The 26,687-nt window shown below is 52.6% G+C and overlaps 2 protein-coding genes and 1 long non-coding RNA gene across 9 annotated transcripts in view; 1 reads left to right on the top strand and 2 right to left on the bottom strand.

The window, feature by feature from the left end:
- Positions 1–9,731, bottom strand: part of RAD18 (RAD18 E3 ubiquitin protein ligase) — a 75,399-nt gene extending 65,668 nt beyond the window's left edge. For both annotated transcript variants that reach the window (XM_007522261.3, XM_060180782.1), the window contains exons 1-2: positions 9,589–9,731; positions 5,052–5,133 (exon numbers count right to left, since the gene is read on the bottom strand). In XM_007522261.3, the coding sequence (XP_007522323.1) occupies positions 5,052–5,133; positions 9,589–9,639 (133 nt within the window). In that variant the 5' untranslated portion in view covers positions 9,640–9,731. The remainder of the gene's footprint in view (positions 1–5,051; positions 5,134–9,588) is intronic.
- Positions 9,732–12,075: 2,344 nt separating this feature from the next.
- On the top strand, positions 12,076–21,973 carry LOC132535306 (uncharacterized). Its single transcript, XR_009547099.1, has 3 exons — positions 12,076–12,207; positions 16,928–17,050; positions 21,833–21,973. It is a non-coding gene; the product is annotated as an uncharacterized LOC132535306 (long non-coding RNA).
- SRGAP3 (SLIT-ROBO Rho GTPase activating protein 3) overlaps positions 21,571–26,687 on the bottom strand; it is a 200,322-nt gene continuing 195,205 nt past the window's right edge. For 4 of the 6 annotated variants that reach the window (XM_060180777.1, XM_060180775.1, XM_007522262.3 and 1 more), the window contains one exon: positions 21,571–26,275. In XM_060180777.1, coding sequence (XP_060036760.1) covers positions 25,862–26,275 — 414 coding nt within the window. In that variant the 3' untranslated portion in view covers positions 21,571–25,861. The remainder of the gene's footprint in view (positions 26,276–26,687) is intronic. The other 2 variants (XM_060180779.1, XM_060180778.1) reach the window with 1 other exon arrangement.

Raw genomic sequence — 26,687 nt, 5'->3', positions numbered from 1 at the left:
AACAAACAACACAGTGATACTCAAAGTGGCAGCCAGATTTTTAAAAGAATTCCCTGGGGCCAAGAAGATAGTCTGCTGGTCAAGTGAATAAACTGGGGCCAGGTAGTGGTACACTTGACTGAGCGCACATGCTACAGTGAGCAAGGGCCCAAACTTGAGTCCCTGGTCCCCACCTGCAGGGGGAAGCTTTGTGAGTGGTGAAGCAGGGCTGCAGGTGTCTCTCTTTCTCTCTCTCCCCCTATTTCCCCCTTCTCTCTTGATTTCTGGCTCTCTATCCAATAAATAAAGATAATTAAAATAATAAATAAATCTTTCTGAGGCTTTAAGGTCCCAGATTCAACCCCAGGCACCACCATAAGCCAGAACCAACCAAGCAGTGCTCCGTAAAAATAAATAAATAACATTACTGAATCTATTATTATTATTACTGTTGTTATTATTATTATTATTATTATTTTTGCCTCCAGGGTTCTTGCTGGGGCTCGGTGCCTACACCATGAATCCACTGTTCCTAGAGGCCATTTTTCCCATTTTGTTGCCCTTGTTGTTGTGCTTGTTGTAGTTGTTATTGTTGCCATAGCTGTTGTTGTTGCTGGATAGGACAAAGAGAAGTGGAGAGAGGAGGGGAAGACAGAGAGGAGGAGAGAAAGACAGACACCTGCAGACCTGCTTCACCGCTTGCAAAGCAACCCCCTGCAAGTGGGGAGCGGGGGCTTGAACAGGGATCCTGATGCCTGCCCCTGCACTCTGCGCCATGTGCACTTAACCCGCTGCGCTACTGCCCGACACCCTATTATTATTATTTTAAATCCCAGTCCTTTCAGAGGGGAAGGAAGAAGAGCAACCATCTGGAGACACCACGATCCTCATTTCTTTCTGTCGTGGCCTGGGCTGCGAGACCCCTGTTCCAGAGCCCTGCCAAGCACAAAGCCGGGGCCCCTGCTGCCGGGCCTCTGCTTTCCTTCTTACAACAACCTAAGGCTGTACTAACAGTGGCCCACTCTGTAAGATGCAAGACGCAGTGTGGGGCCTAGTGTACTCAGTCACAGTCACAGAGCTCACAAGGACAAATTCTTGACAGAATTTTTATTTACTTATTTAATTACTTACCACTTCAACTGGGGGGTTTCACCATGGCTTTCCACATACAGGGTTCTACGGCCCTCTGAGCTTTCTTTTTCTCTTCTTTTTTTCAATTTTTTTATTTTTTGGACAGAGCGTGAGAAACTAGAAGGGGTGAGAGTAAGAAGGAAGGAGAGACACCCCAGCACTCTCCCCAGCCCCTGAAGCTTCCCTTGCATGGGAGCCCCCGTGTGCTGGCCAGGGCTCAAAGCTGGGTCCTCACACATGCCAGAGGATGTGTCCTACCTGAAGGCTACCTCCTGGCTCCTCCTGACTGATTTTTAACTGGTTATTTTAAGAACCTATGACATGTGTGTAGAATGTACTCACACGATGCACACAACTATTTCATGAGCGGACTGACATGTGCCCACGACTGCAGGGTGAGGCGGCCAGACAGAGCTGACTCTGCGGCCTCATGTCAGAACCTATGTGTTGTTCTGAGTCCAGACCCCAGTCCAAAGTGGTTCCGCCTTGGCTCACCTTCCGCCTACCTGTCTACACCAAGCATGCACCGGGGACACCGGGGAACCACACAGTTCACTCTGATGAGCAAACAGGACACTCCTGTCAAGACCATGCAGCAGCAGGTCCCTAGGTGGCTTTGCTGACCAGTGAGAGCTCCTCTCTCCACCCGGGAGCCCAGCTGGGAGCACTGCGTGCCTGGGGGTCGGGGGATGACATTAAGAAGGAAAGGGCAGCTTCAAAGAAATAGCCAAGCTTCTGGGGAGACATTTCTCACCTCAGACAGGAGACGCAGCTCTCCGCAGCTACCAAATACCAAAAGTCCAGCCTTCTAAAGGTGAAAAAGAAACTTCTAAAACCAGTCTGTGTGTGTATGGGGGGGGGGGGCGAGTGCTAGTTTATGGACTGCTGATGAAATGACCTGCCAACCAGAACCCAGCATTCCTGCGGTGCTCCAGAGCTCAGCCCAGCAGGACCCGAGTCCCTACCTCTTCCCAGAGCCACCCCCGGAGGAGTCAGATGAGAAACACACTCATCTTTTGCCTGAGAGACTCTCACACTGCCTGTTAATGTAGCAATGCCAGTAAACGGAATACATCATCCTTCTGTCTAGTTTTTAAAAAGAGAATTAAATTGCTGTTTATTCCAAAACAAGCCTCGATTAATTAAAATCTATAAAAAGCAAAGAAGAATGCCTGCCAGTCCTCTTTGAGAGAGCAGTGATGTCAGGGAGTCCAGTGACTCCATCTATGGGGAGACATCTGGAGTGCTTGTCATTTACCCAGCCGGAAAAGCTGTGCAAGTCAAAAACAAAACCAAAAAACAAAAAACCCAAATGGCACTGGAGTCATCTCAACCTCCTGGTGCCTCTCGGCTGGAGCCAGTCCATGTGCCCACGCCCCTGCCAACACGCTGACAGCCTGAACGTGGATCAGCCACCTGGCTTCCTGCCAGTGAAGCTCCCTCAAACGTTCAGGACTCCGGGGATGCATCACTTGCACCCAAAACACACACAGAACGAAGGCCCTTCAGACGACAGCTCGACATGTCTACGGAGCAGAAGTGGTGGGGAGCCGCCCGCCCCAAGACAATGCTGCACCTGGCTCCTACCAAGTGGGGGTGGGAGTGGGGGTGGGTGTTGGGAGTCATCTGAGAAGCACGGCGCCACAAGGAGGACCTAAAACAGAACACTGGAAGCAAAGGAAGACCTAATCCGGTCTGGAGGGACGACGCCAAAAGGTCGGAAAAGCCTTCCGGGTCAAGAGGGATGTGGGTGAAATCTACGATCATGCTCCCCTCTAGAGTTCCTCTCAGAGGCAGACAGCGGGGGTCGAGAGAAAGTTCACCCCAGTAGAGTGCACACTTTGCCACGTGTGAGGACCCAGCACCACTCAGCACACGCCAGGGAGCAGCACGGGAAGCTCCAGGAATGGTCCAAGTGCCATGATGGTTCTGCTCTCTGTCTCTTGCTCTCTCTCTGTCTCTTGCTCTCTCTCTGTCTCTTGCTCTCTGTCTCTTGCTCTCTCTGACTGAACGTTAAAGGAAAAAAAAAAAAGTTTACCAGAGTAGGTGTAAGCCTCTGGCAAAAATCAATCAATCAATAAGAAAGAAAAGAAAAAGGAAAAAGAGAAAGAAGAACGCCAATGCCAGCTCTAAGGACATAAAGGCTAAATGCTGGTTTTTTGTTTTTTGGGTTTTTTGTAATTTTATGAGTACCAGGAAACAAACCCTCAGCCCTCAGATATGGAGAAGCCACCATGCCATGGTGTCCTTCTCTCTCTCCTTCTGTCTGTCTGTCTGTCTCTCTATCTGAAAATGTCAACATACCATCTCTGGCCTCAGCATCAAGGGAGGGCAGTGCTAAAGTGGCTGTTTCCAAGTGAAGTCATCACACTGCTGGAGCCCGGCGCTGGTGCTCAGGTAGGGCGCACATGCTATATGCATGAGGACCCGGGTTCAAGTCCCGGTCCCCACCTGCAGGGGGGCAGCTTCACAAGCGGTGGAGCAGTACTGCAGGTGTTTCTCTCTCCCCATCTCTGTTTCTCAGTCTCGACCACATAAAAGGTGGGAAAGGCATGGGGGGGGATCCACTGGGAGCAGAACATTCAGTGGGTTTACAGTGCAGGCACGGAGCCCCTGGCAGCAAGACAGGCAAAGACATCAGTAGAAACATGACAGCCCCATAGTAACCCAAGAAACGAGCTGCGGGAGAAGCCTAAGAAAGGAATCAATGTCATTATGAGATAACAACGACACAGAGAGGAAGACAGCGAGAGAAGCGACAGAGAAGGAACAAGGAACAAGGCTACGGACACACAGAAGACAGTCAAACGTCTGTCCAAAACTGATCTTGGTTACACATCTAGGTCCGGTCTGGAAGGCAACTAGCATTTCTTCAGGTCTGTGGCCTGCAGCACTCCCCCAACACCGGAGGAGGTTAAATCTTACGACCGTCTTTCAAGGTCAAACTCACCTGTTTCGGTTTCATGGACTAGGGAATGAACCCAGGGCCTTCCCAGACCAGTGTTCTCATTCTTTATTTTAGAGAGATGGAGGGTGAGGACGAGACGCAGCATCACCCCACCAACCCTGGAGCTTCCCCAGTTGGTGCTGGGGACACACAGTAAGCCATGCACTCTAACAGCTGAGGTATCCCCAACCTCCAAACTGAGAGTGTTACATTTGGCTGGCCGGGCACTTGCGAACTCACCAGCGGGGAGCCAGGAGCTGGCCTGAGTGTCTCTTATGAAATCAGTGCTCACGGCAATGTTCTCTACAGAAACAATTTCACCAAAGCTACTTCTAGTAGCCACTGGAAACAGTCCTGAGACAAACTTATTTGTTATTGTTGTTTTTCTTCCCAAGACAAATCAACTCGAGAATGAGGACAAGAGACATCCTGGGTCCAGATCTCCCAGGCATCAGAGGGCCAGGCCTTGAATAATGACAGGTTCACTCCAGGCCAAATATTCCCAAGTGACAGTGTGAAAGCCTGAACTACAGAAACACAAGCAAAGGCTGCAGCGTGGGCCTTTCCACATCACACAGCAAGCAGGCACGGAACTGTCTGAACGGCGCTCAGGGGTGGGACCAGTGGGACTTTGAAAGCACAGAAGCCTGTGCTAACCGACTACTGAGTTGAACAGCTTGTCCGATGAAACACAATCCTGAAAGTTAATATCTAAAAGTGCCTGGCAGTTAAAGACCCATAGACCACTGACCAAAAGTCCGATGGCCACAGACTCCGTAAAAGGCACAGAAACATCCAGGGGGACGTGGGGGCAGCTATCAAGAGCGCCGTCAAATCGTCAACATTCAAGGAAGTGGTGAGTGGTGGCACAGGCCTGAGCGACAGATCAATAAATCTGTGTGCTTACCTATGCTGTGAAGTTACCATTAATGTAAAAAAAAAAAAAAAAAAAAAAGACACTTGTTACTGACTGGCAGACACGACACGTACTTACAGTTATGTGAGCACTGCGGGATCATCATGGCGATGTTGAAATAGTCGAAGCAGATCCCACACCGCAGCAGGTCATCTACTGTCTGAAACGCAGAAGTGCGGGTCACGCGTCAGAGAGACTAACTTGGACCGGCTGCCACAGAAGCCCTCTTCCATCCCAGCGCATAGGGCCATTTCACTGAGTGCTTTCTCGTCAGATACGCAGACCCAAAAGCCAGCGCCAGACAGACCACGATGGACAATGGCAAGTACAGCCTAGGTAATTCTCACGCATTCAGACGCTGGGTTACCCAAAAGGCCCGAGACAGGTAGGCTGGCACTATGCAGATGCCTGGGCCAACAGTCAACCCTTACACACAAGCATCTCTTCACTCCTGCTCCACTTCCCACGTTTCCAGCTCTTATTCTTTTTTTGCCTCCATGGTCATCGTTGGGGCTTGGCGCCTGCACTATGAAGCCACTGCTCCTAAAAGCCATTTTTTCCCATTTCGTTGCCCTTGTTATTGTTGTTGTCATTGTTGCTGGATAGGACAGATAGAAATCAAGAGAGGAGAGAGAAAAAGACAGACACCTGCAGACCTGCTTCACCACTTGTGAAGCCACCGCCCTGCAGGTGGGGAGCCGGGGGCTCGAACCGGGGTCCTTGCGCTTCATGCCACAAGGATCCACGCAAAGATTCTGGTTCAAACCCACAGCTCCCCACTTGCAGAAGGATCACGTCACAGGTGGAGAAGCAGGTCTGCAGGTGTCTATCTTTCTCCCCCCCCCCCATTTCCCTCCTCTCTCAATTTCTCTCTGTCCTATCCAACAACAGCAGCAGCACCAACAACAATGGAAAAAAGATGGCTGCCAGGAGCAGTGGACTCATAGTGCAGGCATCGAGCCCAGGGATAACCCTGAAGGCAAATAAATAAACAAATAAATAAAATAAGAAGAATTTTGGTCCACAGTCTCAGAGGGATAAAAAATAGGGAAGCTTCCAATGGAGAGAATGACATGGAACTATATGGAATTAAACCAGTTATCTTATAATCTTGTTAATCATTATTAATAAATCATCACTATTAATTTTTTTAAATAATTATAAAAATAACATCCCTCCCCAAAAACCCTCATTTCAGAAATGAGAAATCTATCCCCAGGGTGGCTACACACATGGCATGGGGACCAGACTTCCTGCCCCCGCCCCGGGGCCGTCACTTCATGCAGGAGCTACGTGGTGCAGACAATGAATGACAGAGCCCAGGGAAGGGCCGGGGTCAGAGATGTGTGTCATCTGGATGGAAGCCAGACAGGAAAGGGATGCAATTCTGCCAACCTAAAATGTTGGAAACTGTTTCAAATAAAATGTCACTCCTTCAGTAGAAAACTGAAGAAATGTTTAGGGGCAGGGGAGAAAAAGAGAAGAAAGGAGGAGGTTCTGTCAGGTGCTGGAAATGGAAAGAATGCCAAGGTAAATGGGAGTAAAAAAAAAAAAAGGAAGTACAGAAAGTAGCCCTGGTCTACTAGCTCTGTTAAGACAGAGATGGGGCAAGAAGAACGACTCCTATTTTTATCTCTGCCTGTGTGTACATATTGTGAAACACACACACACACAAAGTGACAACTAACAGGCACAGCGGTCAGGAACTGGGTCACCAGAGGGAGAGCTGGGAGGGAGGCTTTCTGAACTATGAACGTTATCACCTAAGGTTTAAAAATACAAACGACAAGACAGCAATGTCATCAAAAGTCCAGGATGAATTAATATAGTCATTAAAAATATACTTCCAGGGGCCAGGTGGTGGCATACCTGGTCAAGTGCTCACATTACAGTGTGCAAGGACTGGGGTTCTAGCCCCGGCTCCCTACCTGCAGGGGGAAAGCTTCACTAGTGGTGAAGCAGGGCTGTAGGTGTCTCTCTCCCTCTCTCCCTCTCTCCCTCTCTATCTCTCCCTCTCCTCTCAATTCCCCTCTGTCTCTATCCAACTGTGTGTGTGTGTGTGTGTGTGTGTGTGTGTGTGTGTGTGTGTGTGTGTGTGTTCATTCCAAGGACAATGAAAGCTCTGGGAAACGTTGATGCTCCAATGGAGATTTTGAAGAATCAGTGCAGATCTAGACCCACAATACACAGCAACACAAGCACGAGCTGGAAACTCCACGACAAGCTCAGGGAGTCCACAGCCTGTACTGTCCAATTTTAAAGGCCGGACCTATAGGCCCTATGACTGACTGAGTTAAACCCAAGAAGTTAACACCAAAGTGATTCCAACTGTTCACAAAACCACCCCTCAAGCTGTGTGATCTTACTTCCAGTGCACAGGTGAAACTCGGGCTCAGCAACATGAAGCGGCTCACTCACAGCACAACTCAAGTGTGAGCTTGAACCCAGGACCACCGGAATCCGAAGCCATGTTCTTGCCATGACATCTTGGTGCCAAAGCCACCACCACCTGGACACCACAGCTTTCCTAGTTCCTGTCAGAGTCAGCATGCTGGCACGAGACGGCCTAAGACCCCAGCAGAAAAAGTGAGGCCTAGTCACTTCTCTGCACCCTCAAAGTCAGGCTCAGGAGGAGCGGGATGGGTAAAGCCCCAAGTTTACGGAACTCGGGACAGAAAGGAGAGAGCGATCTTGCCCATAGTCAGAAAAGAAAATAATCACGGGGTTCGGGCGGTGGCCCAGTGGGTTGAGGGCACATGCACAAGGAACCAGGTTCAAGCCCCTGCCCCCCATCCATAGAGAGGAAGTTTAACGAGTGGTGAAGCAAGTCTGCAAGTGTCTCTGTCTCTATCTCTCTCTCAATCTCCCCTTCCCCCATTCAATTTCTCTCTATCCTCTCAAAATAAAAAAGAAATAGAAAAAAGGGGGCTGCAAAGAATAGTAGTCTCATTGTGCAAGCACTGAGCCCCAGTGATAATCCTGGAGGTAATAAAAAAAGGGAGGCAGAAGCACAGCGGGTTAAGCACACATAATACAAAGCACAAGGACCCATGCAAGGATCCCGGTCAAGCTCCTGGCTCCCCACCTGCATGGGGGGTTCGCTTCAGAGCTGAAGCAGGTCTGCATGTGTCTATCTTTCTCTCCCCATCTCTGTCTTCCCCTCCTCTCTCCATTTCTCTCTGTCCTATCCAACAACAACAGCTGTAACAATTATAATAACAGCAACAACAAACATCATCAACAATGGGGAAAAGGTGGCCTCCAGGAACCGTAGATTTGTAGTGCAGGCACCAAGCCCCAGTGATAACCCTGGAGGCATTAAAAAAAAAAAAAAAAAAGGAAAATTGTGGTCCGGGAGGTGGCACAATGGATAAGCATTGGACTCTCAAGCCTGAGGTCCTGAGTTCAATCCCCAGCAGCACATGTGCCAGAGTGACATCTGGCTCTTTCTCTCTCCCCCTATGTTTCTCATTAATAAATAAGGGAGTCGGGCCGTAGTGTAGCGGCTTAAGCGCACGTGGCACAAAGTGCAAAGACTGGCGTAAGGATCCCAGTCCGTGCCCCTGGCTCCCCACCTGCAGAGAAGTAGCTTCACAAGCGGTGAAGCAGGTCTGCAGGTGTCTATCTTTCTCTCCCCCTCTGTCTTCTCCTCCTCTCTCCATTTCTCTCTGTCCTATCCAACAACGACAACAATAATTACAACAATAAAGCAACAAGGGCAACAACAGGGAATTAATTAATTAATTAATTATTAAAAATTATAAATAAAAAATTCTTTAAAAAAAAGGAAAATTATGAAGGGCAGGGGATTGAGCAGTGAGTCTCCAGTCACTTGGTCCTGAGGGACACTGCGCAGAGTCCCTGACCCTAAGCAAACCTGAAGAATCTGGGCTGCCTCCATGGCAGGCCCACATGGGCTCACCTTGCCAGGAGCACAAGGCAGCTGTGAGGGGCAGGCACGTCTGCGAGAACAAGAGATGGGCCTGCAGACGTGGGGTCCTGAGTTCAGTCCCCTGCCAGAGCGATGCTCTGGCTTTCTCGCTCTCACTCTCTAGTCGCCTCTATTCATAACCAAGTAAGTATTTTGAGAAGCGCCATCCGGGAGGTGACATGGTGACAAAGCAGTAGATCTGCAGAAAGAGGCCCCAGCCCCACCCGCCCCATCACCTGCACTAGATGCTCTGGTTCATTAACACATCAAGCTTAAAAGAGGCATAAAAAGGAGGAAGGGGAGAATGGGAGAGGCAGGAAGAAGAACTGCAGGGAAGAATGCTCCCAGGACTAAATCTGCACCCCAGCTCCCCGGGCCCAGCCAGCACCCCAGCTCCGCGGGCCCAGCCAGCACCCCAGCTCCCCGGGCCCAGCCTGCACCCCAGCTCCCCGGGCCCAGCCTGCACCCAGCTCCCCGGGCCCAGCCTGCACCCCAGCTCCGCGGGCCCAGCCTGCACCCCAGCTCCCCGGGCCCAGCCTGCACCCCAACTCCAGGGAGCAGCAGCTGCCTCGAAACCCGCGGACGGGTAGGGGAGACGCAGTCCTGGGAGCCCCCCACCCAGCTGAACAGCCCCCCAGGCTGGGCCGGTCTCTCGAGGGGTCCCACCGCCCCCGGAGTGCTCACCTTCATGACGGCCAGGCCCGGGGGCCACCGAGGCTCTGCCAGGGGGTCCATGGTCCCGGTCCCGCAGCGGAGGGAACCGGCAGTGCGCGCCCAGCTGCCCGCTCGAAATTACCCGCGCTTTTGAGTGACGTCATCAGTGTGCGACGCGCCCCGCCGCGCGGGTTCTGCTGGGAATCGTAGTCCTGGGGCGGGGCGCCGACGCTGAGACTGCGCATGCGCGGGGCTTCGCGGCTTCTAGGCTACAAATGATGGAGAAGCCTGCTCTCACCCTGGACCAGTAAATGAGTGCTGGATATGAGGCCCACACAGCCCGGGAATCAAAGCAAAGCCAGGCCTTGCCAGGCCTTCCATGGGCTCATACATCCTTCTCCCTCCCCGCTTTGTGATTGCGCTGCTGATCTGCCCCATCTGGAGGCAGAGTCTTCATACCTGTTATTTAGCCTTGGCCCATCAGGACATTGTCATGGCTACTTGTGAGCAAGAAGCTTTGGTTCAGAAAAGTGAGGGGGAGATCCTTTCCTTGAGTCCTGTATTGGTCCTGAGGAGACTAGGCTGCCAGGATTTTGCAGGAGCCCTTTCATCTATTGTAATCTGACTATTCAGTTTTTCACCTAGCACTCCTCCAGCGGCCCTTAGCAACCTTCCAGCTAGCTGTCTCTTAGGCAAGTCCTAGTATAGACAGGGCCCCTTCCGTCAATGTTAGTACTTACGTCAGAAGTCTCTGTCAACTGCAGCTTTTCTGTTTGCTAAGGAAGCCCCGTTTACCCAACTCCCTGGAGATGGCTCCTGTGGGTGCATGTCCAGTGACCTCAGTCAGCCTAACAGCTACAGAAAGGATTTTTTTCCCTTCATTTAAGCAACTACATGAGATTTACTATAAAATTGCTAAGATTCTAGCAGTGTGGAGAACTCTTGACACACTTTCAGCAGGACAGTGGGGATGCTTCCCTGTGCATCATGGCACACGAATGCCAGGTGGACTTTTGACAGGCTGTCAGGCTGGGTTGGCTGTCTGCCTTAATCACTTAAACCGTCCCTTTCCCTGCATGACCTGGTTGCCCCCCTTCCCTGATGACCAGGAGAGCAGAACCTGAAGTCTTCCATAAAGAAAGCTGCCCAGCCTCACTTTGCCATGACCATTATTCAGGACTCCTTGGCAGAGTGGCACCACTATGGAAGGCACCGGTTCCTTCCCATGTGCACCAACAAGATAAGCAATGCCAGTGACCTCCTGAGACTGCTGAGAAACAGGTGTTGCTGGGGCTCCCGCCCCTTTCCCAGGCATCTCTCCTGTGACTTCAAAAGTTCAGTGTGATTGCTTTCAAAGCTGTTTGGTCACTTAGACCTTTTTCTCTCTTAGAAAAGTGAAGCTCGTTTTTCTAGCAACCTTCTGTTGATTTCCACTCTCCGCAAGTGGATGTGAGTGCCCGCTTCCCAGCTGAGAGGTGCTGGCCAGCACGGATCTGCCTGTCTGTTCAGGGCTCCCCCACCATGTGCTTTGGGCTCTGCTAGGCTCTCTGTGCGGGGGGGACAGTGGTGTCTCTGGGGCACACCCTGACGCTCCCGCTGTCACCCTGTGGTTCTGGCCTCATTCGTTTAAGGGGGAGTTGTTGTGGTGCTTAACTTTGGTCAGACCCTGAAGCCGCCCGGTGACGCAAACAGTGGAAGGACAATGTGCTTTCACAGATGCGGTTTGGGGGGGGCTGATGGGTACAAGAGGGGTAGGGAGGGCACGGCTTCTGTTTGGGCTCTCTTCCTCTCTTCTTCAGGGACCACTGGCCCCTGAGTCAGAACTAATTTTTCCCATCCTGTGCCTAATACTCACAGGGCAAGAATAATAACATGAAGGGGGGCAGGTGGTGGTGCACCCATTTGGGCACACATACTGCAATGTGCGAGGACCCAGATACAAGCCCCGGATCTCCACCTTCAGGGGAAAAGCTTCATGGGCGGTGAAGCAGATCGGCAGGTGTCTCTCTGTCTCTCTCCCACTCTGTCTGCCTCTCATCTCTCAATTCCTCTCTGTTCTATAAAATAAAAATAGATGAGAGATAAGAAGGAAGGGAGGGAGGAGAAAATGGCCTCAGGGAGCAGTGGACTCCTGGTGTAGGCACCAAGCCCCAGTGAGCACCCTGATGGCAATACAAAAAAATATTTGAAAAGTTTTAAATAACAAATAGCTAAATAGAGAGCCCATGCCTGTTGCAATCTTCACAGCATACACTGAGACCCCCCAGGTGGGACTGGAAACAGCTGGACTTAAAACTTTTTTTTTTTTTTAGTATTACCCACTTACTAGTGACGTACAAAACCAAGTCACTGCTTTCCTGTAATTCTGAGCCCTGGATGAGACTGGGTCTAGCCTGCTTGCAGAGGTTGTGGGGCCAGGCCAGAGGACCATGGGGCCCATTGTTCTGGGAGGAAGTGGAGGGGTGTGTGGACAGGACTCAGGCCTAGCCCCTCCCCATTCCCTCCCTGCTCTTCTCTGTTCCTCCCCCTCCTCCATCCTTTCTTCCTACACTCCCCGCTCCTTTTTCTCCCTTCTTCCTCCCTCCCACTCACACCCTCTATTTTCCCTTCATTTCACCAAATGATCCTGTGTCAGGTCCTAGATTCAAGGTGAGTCCCTGCAGGGGCAGGAGGGGTGGACAGAAGGAGAAAGCCCTGCATTTAAACAAACAGAAGGTGATGTCTTGGGGGGCTGGGGCACACTATCCACAGGGTGATGTGGGGAGGGGTATTTGTGCTGAGATGAAGCTGAGAAGACAGGGGCAGGGCAAGTGCAGGATGCAGGTTCAAGGCCAGCCCCCACTTCCTACCCCTGTACTGCAGGAGGGAAGTTTCTGTGCTCTCCACCCCCATCTATCCATCTATCTATCTATCTATCTATCTCCATCTCTCTTTCTCTTTTTACATTAAATATATATTTTATTTACTCATTTATTAAATAGAGACAGAGAAACCAAGATGAGAGAGAGAGAGAGAGTGGAGAGAGACACCTGTAGACCTACCTCACGGCTTGAAGCTTCCTCTTCCCTGCCACCCAGGTAGGGGACCAGGGTCCTGAGCCCAGGTCCTTGCACACTGTAATACGTGTGCTCAACCAAGTGTACCACCACCTGGCCCTTTCCCTCTGTCTGTCTGAAAACACCAGCCCAGAACAGTGACTAGAGAGTTTGGGGTGGGTGGGGGGAATGCCAGGGCCCAGGTGGAGAGTTCCAGAGGGGGCCCCTCTGCCTCTTAACTAACTCAGGCTCACCCTCCTGCACCTCCATTTCCACATCTGTGAAATGACCAATGCTGACAGTTACTTGGTCTCTGAGGCTTGGGGTTTTGCCCAAAGGAAGGAAGGGAGCATGGCGAGACTGCCAGCCCCTCCCTAGTGCTGGGTCTGTGACACTGTCACTGCAGTCCTGTGTGTCTTGGCCAGAGGGGAGACTGTGAGGGGACCAGCTGGTGCCCCCCTCCACCCGGCTGGCCGCCTGGAGAGGCACAGGGAGAGTCTCTGGCCTTGGAGGTAGCTGGGGCTGAGGAGACAGGCCGGAAGTCCCCAGAGACACCTGTCACCAACCAGCATCACTTACTACGGGGCCATGCTGCAGAGGCATCAGCCCTGGGATATCAGAAAGGTCACTTTTCAAGGTCTCAGGTTCCTCAGAGGCTGGGCTGTGTGAGCACATCTTCTAAATGTCAGGACACCCGTCACAGCGAGGACTCGGCTGCATTATGACAGCCACCGAGACAAACCAGGGACTCGAGGTTAAGGAGTCAGACTCAGCAGCTAGATGGCCTGGACTCAGAGCCTAGACCCTCTCCATCCATCCCCCAACCCCCCACCCACATAGCTTGTGGTCCCCGAATGCTGTCTCCAGAACATGGAATGGAGCCAGGGGTCCTGCGCTAGTCGGCTAAGTCATGGTCCACAACAGAGGGGTGGGGGTACAAGAGCCCAGAGCCTCCTACTGTGGCCCTAATAGGCAGCAGCTCAACCACACGGTGGTGGACACAGAGCCTGAGCTAAACCAGAGAGGGGACACAGCAGAGGGGCCCAGGGTGGGCAGGTATGAGGGGCCAAGTTCTGTCCCTGAAAACACGGACATGTCCCAGAGTGATGCTCTGGTCCCCACTCCCCACCCCACACACAAAGAACTCTGTTAAAAACTTTGGCAGTGGCTATGGGTGGGACTTCACTCTGAAGTGGGAAAGAGAATGTTGAGGTCAGGGAAGAGTGGACTAACCAAACTGTGGGAAGGAGAGAAGCCCCAGACAACAGAAGACCTTGAGAAAGCTCTCCCCACAACCCCATAGTGAATCTTATCCTGACAGGCTGAACTTGCCCGGACACAATCTTGCAGGAAAAGATAACAGTAACCATAACAGCAACTAAAGCCACCGGACCCAGAGCAATGGGTCCAAGTCCCACCCCCTTAACCCTGCAGCCTCTGCTTCTGTGATGAGCTCTGGGGCCCACAGTTCTCTTTCTGTTGCCTATTCACATCAATAACGTTCCTCCTTGTTCACTCCAGGCACAGGTTGGGAGACACAGGGGGACAAGGGTAAGAGTCATGGGAGGTATTGGACTGGGGTAAACAGCATAATGGGTGGAGGGTAGACAGCATAATGGTTACGCGAACAGACTCTCACGCCTGAGGCTCCAAAGTCCCAGGTTTAATCCCCCACACCACCATAAGCCAGAGCTGAACAGTGCTCTGGTAAATAAATAAATAAATAAATAAATAAATAAATAAAAATTAAAAAAAAAACTGGCATAATGGTTCTGCAAAGAGAGACTCATGTCTGAGGCTCCAAAGTCCCAGGTTCAAGCCCCTGCACCACTATAGGCCAGAGCTAATCAGTGCTCTGTTAAAAAAAAAAAAAAAAAGTATTGCACCAAAGCAAAGGACTCTGGGTGGAGTGTGGGCGAGATTTTCAGGTCCTGGTGTCTGCTGGTGGAGGAGGAGGAGGAGGAGGACCTGGGCTGGGGGTGAGAGTGTTGTGCAGAAAACTGAGGAATTTTACACATGGACCAACTGGATTTACTGCTGACTTTAAACCATTAACCCCCCAAATAAAAAAAATTTAAAAGGGGGTCGGGCAGTAGTGCAGCAGGTTAAGCGCATGTGGCACGAGGCACAAGGACTGACACAAGGATACCGGTTCGAGCCCCCAGCTCCCCACCTGCAGGGGAGTCACTTCACGGGCGGTGAAGCAGGTCTGCAGGTGTCTGTCTTTCTCTCCCTCTCTCTGTCTTCCCCTCCTCTCTCCATTTCTCTCTGTTCTGTCCAACAACAACGATATCAATAACAACAATAATAACAACAATAAAAAAACGGGAAAAAAATTTTAAAAACACGCAAAAAATGTTTATTTATTTATTCTAATAAGAGAGACAGACAAAGACCAGAGCACTACACAGCTCTGGCTGATGGTGGTGGTGGAGACTGAATCTGGGACTTTGGACACTCAGGCATGAAAATCTTTTGCAGAACCGTGACGCTGTCTCCCCAGCCCACCAGGAGAAACCACTGATCACTCTGTTGATTGAAGTGCATTCAGGTGGGGGCAGGAGGGAGCCCACCACGCCAGCACCCAGGCTTGAGCCCCACCAGCCTCACCTGGAAGCACCATCTGAGGGAGAAGCTTCAGGAGCTGTCCTGCGGCGCCTGTCCCTCCCCCTCTGTGTCTCATTTTCTGTCTGGAAAGGAGAAAGTAAAACAGAGTGCCAGCAGTGAGGGAACCATGCAGACACAAAGTCCCAGCAAATTTAGGGCAGCAAAGAATTAGAACATTGAAATGTGGGCTGGGGAGACGGCATCATGGTTCTGCAATAGACTCTCCTTCCTGAGGCTCCAAGGTCCCAGGGTCAATCCCGAGCACCACCATCAGCCAGAGTTGTGCAGGGCTCTGGTCTCTGTGTGAATGTCTTCCTTTCTATCTGTATCTCTCTCATTAAATAATAAATATTTTTTATATGGGAGTCGGGCAGTAACACAGCAGGTTAAATGCAGGTGACGCAAAGCGCAAGGACAGGCGTAAGGATCCTGGTTCCAGCCCCCGGCTCCCCACTTACAGGGGAGTTGCTTCACAGGCGGTGAAGCAGGTCTGCAGGTGTCTGTCTTTCTCTCCCCCGCCCCCGTCTTCCCCTCCTCTCTCCATTTCTCTCTGTCCTATCCAACAACAATGACATCAGTAACAATAACTACAACAATAAAAAGGGCAACAAAAAGGAATAAATATTTTTTTAAAAAATTAAATATATTGGATTTATTTTGCCACCAGGGTTATCTGCAGCAAGATAAAATCAACTGAAAACAAGTATTGAAATTTGAGTATGAGCGATGAGGGTAGATAGCATAAAGGTTATGCAAACAGACTCTCATGCCTGAGGCACCAAACTCCCAGGTTGAATTCCCTGCACCACCACAGGCCAGAGCTGAGCAGTGCTCTGGTAACAAAATAAAATAAATAAATCTTGCTTTTTTATAAAAAAAAAAAGAAAGAAAAGAAAAGAAAATTGAGTATGAGATAGTTATGACGTGATTACTATTGCTCTTTTTTCTTTTGACAGGACAGAGGGAAAATGAGAGGGGAGGGGAGACAGGGAAAGAGAGACACCTGCAGCCCTGCTTCACCGCTAGTGAAGCCTTCCCCCTGCAGGTGGGGATTGGGGTCTTGAACCCAGGTCCTTGTGCAAGGTGGTGCCCCACTGACTGGCCTCCGTTATCACTGATCTTCTTAGGTGCCACAGTGGGCCTGTCTTTATGTAGGAAAACGCTAGTTGGGGAAGTCATGAAGTTGCCGCGGTCTTTGAAATGTTGACAAAGGCAGTGAAAATACGGAAATGTGAGTAGCTGCTGGGTGCTGGACTAATTACACTCTTGCCTGTATCCCTGTGTGAGGGAAATGCTGAGATGGAGACCAAGGCATCCTGCACGCCGTCTCACCCACAGCCACTAGGGGGCAGAGCGCGGATCCAGGTGGACCTAGCTTTCAGGAAGAAAGGCAGCTGCAGGCTCTCAGTGGAATTCATGTTTCTTCTTGTTGTCATCATCATAATTGTCCTCCTCCTCTTTTCCCTCCTCCTCCTCTTCTTCACTCTCCATCTCATCCCTTTTTTTTTTTTTTTTTTTGCTATCAAACTTATTACTGGGCTCGGTGCCTACACTAGGAATCCATCACTCCCAGGGTTCATTTTTCTCTTCCTTTTTTCCTCTTCCCCTTCCCCTTCCCCCTTCCCCTTCCCCTTCCCCTTCCCCTTCCCCTTCCCCTTCTCCTTCTCCTCCTCCTCCTCCTCCTCCTCCTTCTTCTTCTCCTTCTTCTCCTGTCTTTATTTTGACAGGACAGAGAAAAATTGAGAGGTGGAGAGAAGGAGAGACACCTGTAGCCCTGATTCACCATTTGTGAAGCTTCCCCCTTCAGGTGGGGAGCAGGGGCTCGAACCCAGCTCCTTGCACAGTGTAATGTGAGTGCCCTCGCCATGCCCAGAATTGATCTATTTCTTGTCAGCTTTGCATTTATGTGAGCACCACCTGATCAAGGGGGCTGAGCAGGGACTGCAGGAAGAGACACACAACATGCCTCGAACCCCTGCCATCATTGATGTGACAGTATAGGAGCCTTGGTGGCCGCAAGGGCTTGGTCTCCAACGAGCCTTGGGCTTGGTGGCTCCGTGCAAACACGTGTGTCTGTGTGTCCCCACTGCAATGGAGCCTTTGGCTGGGCATGTCGCAGACAGGATGACACACGGTCAGGGAGGGGCTGTGGGGCCTCTCCTCCATGACTGCCGCTCCCGTTCCAGCTGTGTGACCCCAGGGAAGTTGTTAGACCGATCTGAGCCTCAGGGACCCAGGCCCAGTTTCTCAGGTATAGGGTCTGGTCTCTATTTCATTAAAATAAATAAATACATAAATAAGTAATGGATGCCAGAGCAGCCTTGGATTCTGTGAGAAGCTGTGGTGGAGTTTACGCTCCTTCTTCTCCTTCTTGTAATATTTTATTTATTTATGTACTTATTTATTTTAATGAGAGACAGAGATAAAAATACACAGGGGAAAAAAAAGCAACACACAGAGAGATTGGAGCCCTGTACAGCTCGGGCTTATGGTGACACTGGGGTTTGAACCTGGGACCTCAGAGCCTCAAGCATAAAAATATCTTTTCATGATGCTGTCTCCCCAGCCCTACTCTTCCTTTTTTATGAGACCAGAGCACCATCCTGTCATCTAAGATGTTCTTTTTTTTTTTTTTTTTTGCCTCCAGGGTTATTGCTGGGGCTCAGTGCCTGCACCATGAATCCACTGCTCCTAGAGGCCATTTTCCCCCCTTTTGTTGCCCTTCTTGTTGTAGCCTTGTTGTGGTTATTATTGTTGTTGATGTTGTTCGTTGTTGGATAGGACAGAGAGAAATGGAGAGAGGAGGGGGAGAAAGAGAGGGGGAGAGAAAGATAGACACCTGCAGACCTTCTTCACTGCCTGTGAAGCGACTCCCCTGCAGGTGGGGAGCCAGGGGCTGGAACCAGGATCCTTACGCCGGTCCTTGTGCTTTGTGTCACGTGAGCTACCACCCGACCCCTCATCTAAGATGCCCTTTGTTTGGTTCTGTTCTATTCTGTGAACTCAGGATCTTGTGCATGTGCCAAACCACCACTGAGTAGCCTGCCCACATGCCAGCTTTATGATCCTTGGTGGGGGAGAGACACAGAGAGATACCACAGCACGGCTCCACCATCCATGCAGCCCCCACAAGCTGACTGTGATGTCCCCCAGAGACAGGCAGATCCCAGGGCCTTATACCCAACGTGGTGTGTGCCGTGCCCAGAAAGCGAGAGAGAGAGAGAGAGAGAGAGAGAGAGAGAGAGATGCATCCCAGCCATGGCCTCTTCTTTTATGTGATATCAGCAGTCAAACCCAGGGCCCGAGCTGCAAGATCTGTGCTCCACCTCTGAGCAGCCTCGCCAGCCGCAAATTTATTCCAAAAAGGTTTGTCCAGGCAGCTGGGCCTCCTGACGTCAGCGTTCAGGGGACCTAGAATTCAGGCTGGGGGGAAAGAGGTAAACCGGAAGGCAGGTCCTTGGTGTCATGCTGCAGAGGGGATGGCGAAGAGACGAGCTCAGGGCCCAGGCTCTGGTAGCAGTGTGAGTCCAGTTCACCTGGCATCCATGGCCAAGGGCAGGGCCTGAACACACTCAGGAGCAAGGTCCCAGCTGGCTGCACAAGTCACTAGTCTCCTGGACACTGAGCTGGTGCTGTGGGAACTCGTGGCAGGCAGACCAGGCAGAGGCAGGCCCTGGCATCTCCTCCAGAGGCTTCTTCTTCTTCTAGCATTTGCCCTTCTTCTGTAGCCAGTCAACAACGTCAGGTTGAGCCTGATGTAAAGTTTCGAGACCTCCTTTGAATCTGGAGAGGTGGCAGTCGTTGACTATGTGGGTCATAGTCTGTCTGTAGCCGCAGGGGCAGTTCGGGTCGTCTCTGGCTCCCCAGCGATGGAACATAGCGGCGCACTGACCATGGCCTGTTCGATAGCGATTGAGGAGGGCCCAATCATAACGTGCTAGGTCAAAGCTGGGTTGACGCTTGCAGGGGTCTGTGATGAGGTGTTTGTTCTTGACCTCAGCTGACTGCCAGCTCTGTTTCCAAGAGACTGGAACAGAGAAGTTCAGTGTAGGCGTAGGGGACCAGATTGGGTGACGAGACGTCAAGCGTTGGACAGGGTGGGCGAAGATATCCACGTATATTGGCAGGTCCGGTCGAGCATAGACATGGGAAATGAACTTAGATGATGCCGCATCCCGACGAATATCTGGCGGGGCGATGTTGCTAAGAACTGGCAGCCATGGAACCGGGGTGGAACGGATGGTTCCAGAAATGATCCTCATGGAGGAATATAATTTGGAATCGACCAAGTGGACATGGGGGCTACGGAACCATCCTGGGGCACAGTATTCTGCAGTGGAATAGCATAATGCCAGAGATGATGATCGTAGTGTGGAAGCGCTCGCGCCCCATGAGGAGCTGGCCAGTCTTGCAATGATGTGATTCCTCGTGCCCACCTTTGCTGCAGTTTTTGTGAGATGTTTGTGAAATGACAGAGTGCGATCGAGAGTAACGCCAAGATAGACTGGCTGGGCTTCATGCCGGATTCTCGTATCGCCAAGCTGCACATTAAGCTCACACGAGGCCGAGGCATGGTGTAGATGGAAAACAGATGATACCGTTTTTGCAGTACTAGGGATTAGTCACCATTTTTTACAGTAATCAGATATCAGAGACATGTCTTTCGTGAGTGTTTCCTCAAGGATGTCGAACTTGGATGCCTGAGTTGCACAGCAGATGTCATCGGCGTAGATGAACTTCCTTGAAGAAGTTTCTGGGAGGTCATTGATGTAAATATTAAATAGCGTAGGAGCCAGAACAGAGACCTGGGGGAGGCCACTTGAGACAAGTCTCCATCTGCTAGACTTGTCACCCAGATGTACCCGGAATCTTCTGTTTTGGAGAAGAAACGATATAGTGTTGGCCACCCATGGAGGCAGGCATCTTGAGATCTTGACCAGGAGACCACGGTGCCAGACCGTGTCATAGGCTGCTGTGAGATCAACAAAGACAGCACCAGTCTTTAAATTCTTCTGGAATCCATTTTCAATGTAAGTTGAGAGGGCCAGGGCTTGTTCGCAGGTAGATCTTCCTGGGTGGAAACCAGCCTGGGCGGGTGATAGGAATTTCTCTGTAAGAGGAGAAATACGTGACAGAAGCAGCCTCTCAAGGAGTTTGTAACTCACGGAGAGGAGAGAAATTGGTCTATAGCTGGCGGCCAGTGTTGGGTCTTTCTTTGGTTTCAAAACCGCTATAATCTTCGCACGACGCCAAACTTTGGGCATAGACTCAGATTCCAAGATGTGGGACAGGAATGAAGCGAGCCACTTCTTTGCAGAGGCAAGATTCGGGGAGTCCACAACCTGGCCGCAGTCAGGGCCACTGCTCAGGCCTGAGTTTCCTTCTGTGTCAGCTCTGAGGAAGTCCAGTGAGACTCAGAACTAACACCCCCACATTCTTCCGAGCAGAAGCCAATCCTGGCCTGGAGTTTCCAGTCACATGAGTCTGTAGACTCCCATGGACCATGGGCCGTTGGGGTTGGACAGTTTGGTTTTCAGAAATACGATCGGGGAGACGTGGACAGTACCCCCAGTGGACAGCTCTGCGGTGGACAAAGGCTTCAGAGAAAAAGAAAATGTGTGTTTGTGTGTGTGTGTGCGTGTGTGTGCGTGTGTGTGTGCGTGTGTGTGTGCGCGTGTGTGTGCACATGTGTGTGTGCGTGTGTGTGTGTGTGTGTGTGTGCGCGTGCGCGTGTGCGTGTGTGTGTGTGTGTGTGTGTGTGTGTGTGCCTGGGAGGGCCAGGGGTGCTAGAGACACAGCACTGGGACTTGGTGCAGTCACATGGTGTCAAAGTGGCCGTTTTGTGCAGTTAGATGGTAGGTCTCAAGGGCAGACACTGGGTCTCACCCACCTGTGTGCCCAGTGGTGCACCTGCAGCAAGGCCCACATAGAGGACGCGCTCCCAGCGTGAAGGCCGAGTCAGAGGCCTGTCTGCTCACAGGCAGCGTGAGCACCCCTCTTAGATGGTTCCCGAGAGGGGACCAGCTGGGGGAATGACCGAGCCTTGGACCTGTCAACAGAGGCCTCGCCCAGTGTCCGTGAACCCCAAAGACTCTGCAGACAGCTGCTCTAGCCACCAGCCCCGACTCCCCAGCGTCTGTCCCAAGGCACCTTCTGCCTAGAACGCTGCAGTTCAAGCCAGCTTCCTCGCGACCTTGACCATTCTCTGTTAGAGCCGTGCTGAGGGTCACTTCAGGGACGGTTTCTCAGTGGGGGAGGGGTTGGACCACAGAGTGGACTTCTGGGTGGAGACATCCCCTCCCCACCACCTCCCACCTCCCACCCCCCACCCTCCACCTTTCATTCACAAAACCACAGGTGCATGTTTGAGAAAAGTTAAGCTGTTTTATTTCACAGGATAGCTAGCTCCACGTCAAACCAGCAGGCACCGTCAGAATACGCAACAAAGGTTCCAGACACTCTATAGGACAGACAGACAGACGGACTAGGGTGGGGGTGGGAGACTGAGGTCCAGAAGGGGAGGGGCTGGGGAGGGACTAAAGGGGACAGGCAACCAGCAATTCCCTAGACTGGGCTCATTTATATATATTTTATATATAGTTTTTTTTTCCTTTTCTTTTTTCCTGACACAGTTGGGGAGGAAGGAAACCAAAGGAGAAGGAAGTTGACCAGCCACCTGATGCAATCAGACCCGCACCTACGCCAAACCGTGTAAACATCATTCTGAGCAGCGTCCTTCCCGGGAGGGCCAAGACAGCTGGCCGCTCGGGCTCCCGGGACAGCTGTGTGACTTGCCTGGGACAGGTCACACAGAAACAAGGGCAACAAGTGGCATCCAGTCCCACAGGGCCAGAGAGTGACTGTGTCCCAACTTCAGGGAAGTGGGGGTTCTCTAGGCTGCTGCTCAGGAGTCCCCCCCCAAGAAGAGGAAGAGGGCAGGAAATGGCTACCTTGGCTCTGCATAGCAGAGACTCAGCCAAGCAACACCCAGCCTCACCCCTTCCATCCTTCTGCCCCCAGAGCCTGCCAACAGGGCTGCCAGCCCACCATGCTGCCTCCCAGGTATCTCCAGAGAGGCATTTGCTCCAGTGAGCACAGAACCATCCAGAGGTGTGGAAAGTCAGGGAGGGAGAGACAGAGAGGAAGAACCATCCCTCTCATCCTCAGGTGGTCAGGACCTACCACTCCCAGGAAGTCCTCCTCCAGGAAGTCCTCCTCCACATCCAGCCTCCTGGATGAGGAAGAAACAGACCCAATAAGGGACAAGGCAGAGGCTCCTCGAGGGTGCCAGGAGCTGGGGTTTAAGAGTCTATAAGGCAGATCGCTAAGCACTGCTTCCCTGCTGCCTCCCTGGTGTTTGCCCACTTGGCTCTCTCCGTCCTCCCTTGGGAATCTGTCTGTCCTCCTGGCCCCTCAGCCAGGCCAGCCTCCCGGGTCCAATTCCCAAGCTCACAACTCTGCCGCTCATGCACTCTACCCAGGGTTCAAAAAAGGCGCTTCAAGGTGAGAAATCGTTAGCACTGAAAACAAGGAAAGGCAAGAATTTTTCATAGATTCCCACAGCTCAGAGCAGCTCTCCTAGAAGGAAGGAGGGGAAGGAGGGAGAGAGAAAGAGAGAGATAGAGAGAAGGGCAGGAAGCACAGCTTGTTCTCAATCTTCTCGGAGGAGGAGGAGGAAGAGAAAGGTCTCCATGGGGCCGCGGGAAACTGGACCAGGAATGAAGTGTCTTTGGCCAGTTTTTAAATGAACTCGCTGGCTGGTTCAGTCCTAAAATAGATGGGACATTGGTCACCTCAGGGTGAACTCCAGGGGTAAGAAAAGAAATCATTCTGAGAAGCCAAGGGGAAAAAGCAAAGATAAAAATGCCCATTCTCATCGACCACCTTGGTCAGCAGAGCTCTGAGAAATGGCGTGACACGGCTCCGGGTACAACTGGTCACACTGAGGACAACTAGCTGGGTGACTACGTTCCCCCCACTCGGGTACAGTTGGGTTTCTGGAAATGTGGGTTTTTTGTTTTGTTTTGTTACCCTAATCTATGTCTACGGGGTGCAAAGTTCTGGTAAGTGGCCTCAGCTACCACTGAAATGGAGCCTTCAAAAAAATAAATGAACCGACTACAGCTTCACATCTGAACAGTCACCTTCCAGCACTGTAAGAGCGAGGGCGTTACAGAGTGGACTAACACAGGCAGGGTACTGGACGTTGGGCGACAGGCGGCAGGCACATGCAGAGTCGGAGGAGGGAGGGCTGGGGGGTGGGGGGCGGGAAAGGGGTGTCTTTTTCCCTTTGGTTCTGCATCCAGGCTCAGAGGGTGAGTGGGGTGGGACATTCCCTAGGCCTGGGTCTATCAGTTGCTTTTCTAAAGGGCAAGCAGGATCTGGAAGAGGACAGGGAAGGGCCCACCTCTGGGCAGGTCTCAGCATATGGAGAATAAGGAAGAAGTTACCAGGTTGGGGGAGAACCCACAAGGGCTGATGGGCAGAGCAGCCCAGGTCCAGTGTCTGTGTCTGCATGGGAAGCGGCTGAAGTTAAGGTCTGGGGGGCACCTTGGGGCTGGCAGAGAGAGGGCCTGGTGCCGGTGGGAGGCAGTGTATCCTGAAGAAGGGTGACCCACAGCCAGGGCAGCCAGCCTGGCCAGGTCTCCCGCTACCTTTCCTGAGCTGGAAGAGGCCTTGTCCTCCTGTGGTCCTGACCCAGTTGGCTCCTGCCTGCCTCCAAGCCTCAGTCTTTTCTGGGAGTTGACAGGCACCAGTTCAGGTTGGTCCTGCCTCTCCCTGACGCTCTCTGTGTGCCCCTTTCTAGATTCTTCCTTTCCCTCTGCCAGCCCTGGGAACTGAGGCCACTACCTGCTCTCCCTGAGGGGTGGGGCCAGGGGAGCAGCTCCCTTTTGCTGGAGAGTCAGAGGTGAGGGGAGAACTGGGCTCAAGTGGCAGCGGGGAGGGGGGGGGTTCAAGCATTAAGGGGCATCTGAGCTGTGGGCCTGAGTTCCAGTAGCTGGCAGGAAACCCCACTTCTCAGACGCCATTGGGAGTCTTCCCAAGGAAGGCCCTGGATGATGATCATTATTTTTATTTTTTTTTGTCTAAAAGACACAATAATAATAATAGTAATAGCGACTGGTTGGCACAGTGCTGTCTAGTTTACATAGCTGGCTCCCTCAGCATTGAGGCCTGCTATCTCGCTCTGTAGAGCAGCCCCTGGGAAGGGATCGTGATGCCCGAGTTCCTCAGCTCCTCCGTGGTGGTTCAGGACCCATGCCCCCCACCCTCACCCCTCACAGCCTTGGAGACACACCCCAACATGGAGGAAAAAGGGGGTCAGTCAGTCACAGTGGCCCCCATGGGGAGGGGGTTCACCCACATTCCTTGAGCCAGAAACAGCCCTTTCCTGGAAGTGAAGAGATCAGGAGACTCAAGACTTGCTCACACTGTGGGGGTCTGCGCCCCTGCTCTCCCCCCACACTCCTGGGCCAGAGGCCTGGGCAGCACTGAAGCAAGCAGGGAGGAAGGAGAGGGGAGCGCTTCACCTGCAGGAACTCGACTCTCCCTCCCTGGGAGCGGAAGTGCTGGGGACAGGCCTTGGGGGTCCCTGATCTGAACTGGCCCCATGGCTGGATTTTAAACTAAAAGAAAGCGGTGGGGTAGCCAGCAGCCTTCTGGTCTGTTTACGTCCAGAGCCGACAGGGATCATTAGTAGAAAGAGGAAAAAGACAAAATTAAATGTTTGACAATGGTGTGTGTTATGCCTCTATAGTCACTACAGATTTATTCCTACAGCATCCCTAGGTTTGGAGAGGTACCCCCACCCCCACTATGCTCTGTGTTTGCCTTGCCAATCCCACACTTCACTGTGCTGAGGAGGGGGCTCTGCTTCACACACCCACCTCCAGTGCCCTCAGGAGGAGGCCCAGGTCTGGGCTCTTCTCACCAAAGTCCTCCTAAGCTTTTTATTTTTTGGGGGGGGGGGTTGGAGAAGGCAGGGCCTCTGGGGGTGGCAGAAGGGCTCAGGTGAGGGGCCCCCACCTCGAGGAGAAGCCTGCGGGGTCTAGGGTCCACCCTGTCCTTGTAGGGGGCAGACTGTTCCGGAAGGCCACGACTTCTGGAGAGGGATAGTGGGGAGGGGGCTGGCCTGTGTGGGCCCCAAGTTCTCCGCAGGCGGGTGGTATATTGCTTCGTTCATTTGTGGTCACATCGGGCCTCCAGGCTCTCCCCAGCAGTCCCTGCAGCTCCCAGAGTGACTTCAGCGCGAGGTGTGCGGTGGTGGCCCAGGTCTGAGGTAAATCTAAGTGAGTTTCATAAAAAGGAGAGAGGGGATCCTATGTACACTGGCGTCCTGGTCGGGCTGTGTACAGATGCATAAATATATGTACACACACGAGCCCACAGATGGACGCGGGGGCTGCACATGCGGGTCCCCCGGGGGAGCCAGGATCACAGGGCATTTTCCAGTGATGTGTGTGGGCAGGTGCCCCCAGGGGCCTTCGATCACCATCCCCGAGGCCGGCCGGTGTGGTCCACATAGCTGACCTGGAGCACCTGCCGAGGAGTCCCAGGCCCAGCTCCCTGGCTGGGGGCATCTCCCGGGAAGGAAGGCCTGGCCGGGAAGTAGCGGTGGCCGTGGTGGCCATCCTGGGGCCCCCTGGGGCCGAGCCCCCGGGTCACATGGTGCCTGACTTGTCGGTGGAACTGTTGGGGAACACCTTCTCGGTGGGGGTGACAGCCGGGCTGCCCACTCCTGAGCTGCTGCTGCTACTGGAGCGGTGCTGGGCCGAGGGCCGCAGGGGCCTGGTGGGTGGCGGGCGTAGCTGGGCGCCGGCCAGGCGGGCCGACAGCGCGGGCTTGAAGGTGGTCATCATCTCGGCTGATGAGCTGCTGCTGCGGCGCATGGCGGCATCGGGGTCCCGGATGACGATGGTGTGCAGGGGGCTGGCGGGCTCGGAGCTGGCGGGGCCCCCCGGGTGTTTGAGGGGCTCCAGCGTGTCCAGCACCACATCCGGGGCCTGCTTGGCCGTGTTCTGCCGCTCCAGCTCCCGCAGCTCGTGCAGGGCGGTGCTCATGGTCTTCTCAATGTCCTAGGGGCAGAGAGCCTGGTGGTCAGCACTGCCAGGGTCCCAGCCTCCCTGTCACTCTGACTGGCCCTGGTGGGGGCATCCTACGGGTGTCTCGAGTGGGTCTACCCTTGCCCAGGGCAGGCTAGGTGCCCGGTTACTGGGAGACAGCCCAGTGCATCAGAGCACAGGCCTTGCAGGCCGGAGGCCCCACAGGTTCCAGGTTCAAGCCCTGGTGCTGCCAGAGGCCAGAGTTGAGCAATGCTCTGATCTCTCTCTCTCTCTCTAATTGAATACATTAAAGGAAAAGTTGGAGAGAGAGTTTACCAGGCAGAGCAAAGGCTCGGTTTGAGTCTCGGCACCATATGGGAGTGCCAGGGCGCCCAGGGGAGCTCAAAGCTCTGCCATGGTGTCTCTTCCTCTCTGTCTCTCTGTG

The sequence above is a fragment of the Erinaceus europaeus genome, chromosome 21, assembly GCF_950295315.1.
Source record: "Erinaceus europaeus chromosome 21, mEriEur2.1, whole genome shotgun sequence".
Classification (NCBI taxonomy): Eukaryota; Metazoa; Chordata; class Mammalia; order Eulipotyphla; family Erinaceidae; genus Erinaceus; species Erinaceus europaeus.
Note: the sequence above shows the minus strand (reverse complement) of the source record. Positions and strands in the feature narration are given on the sequence as shown.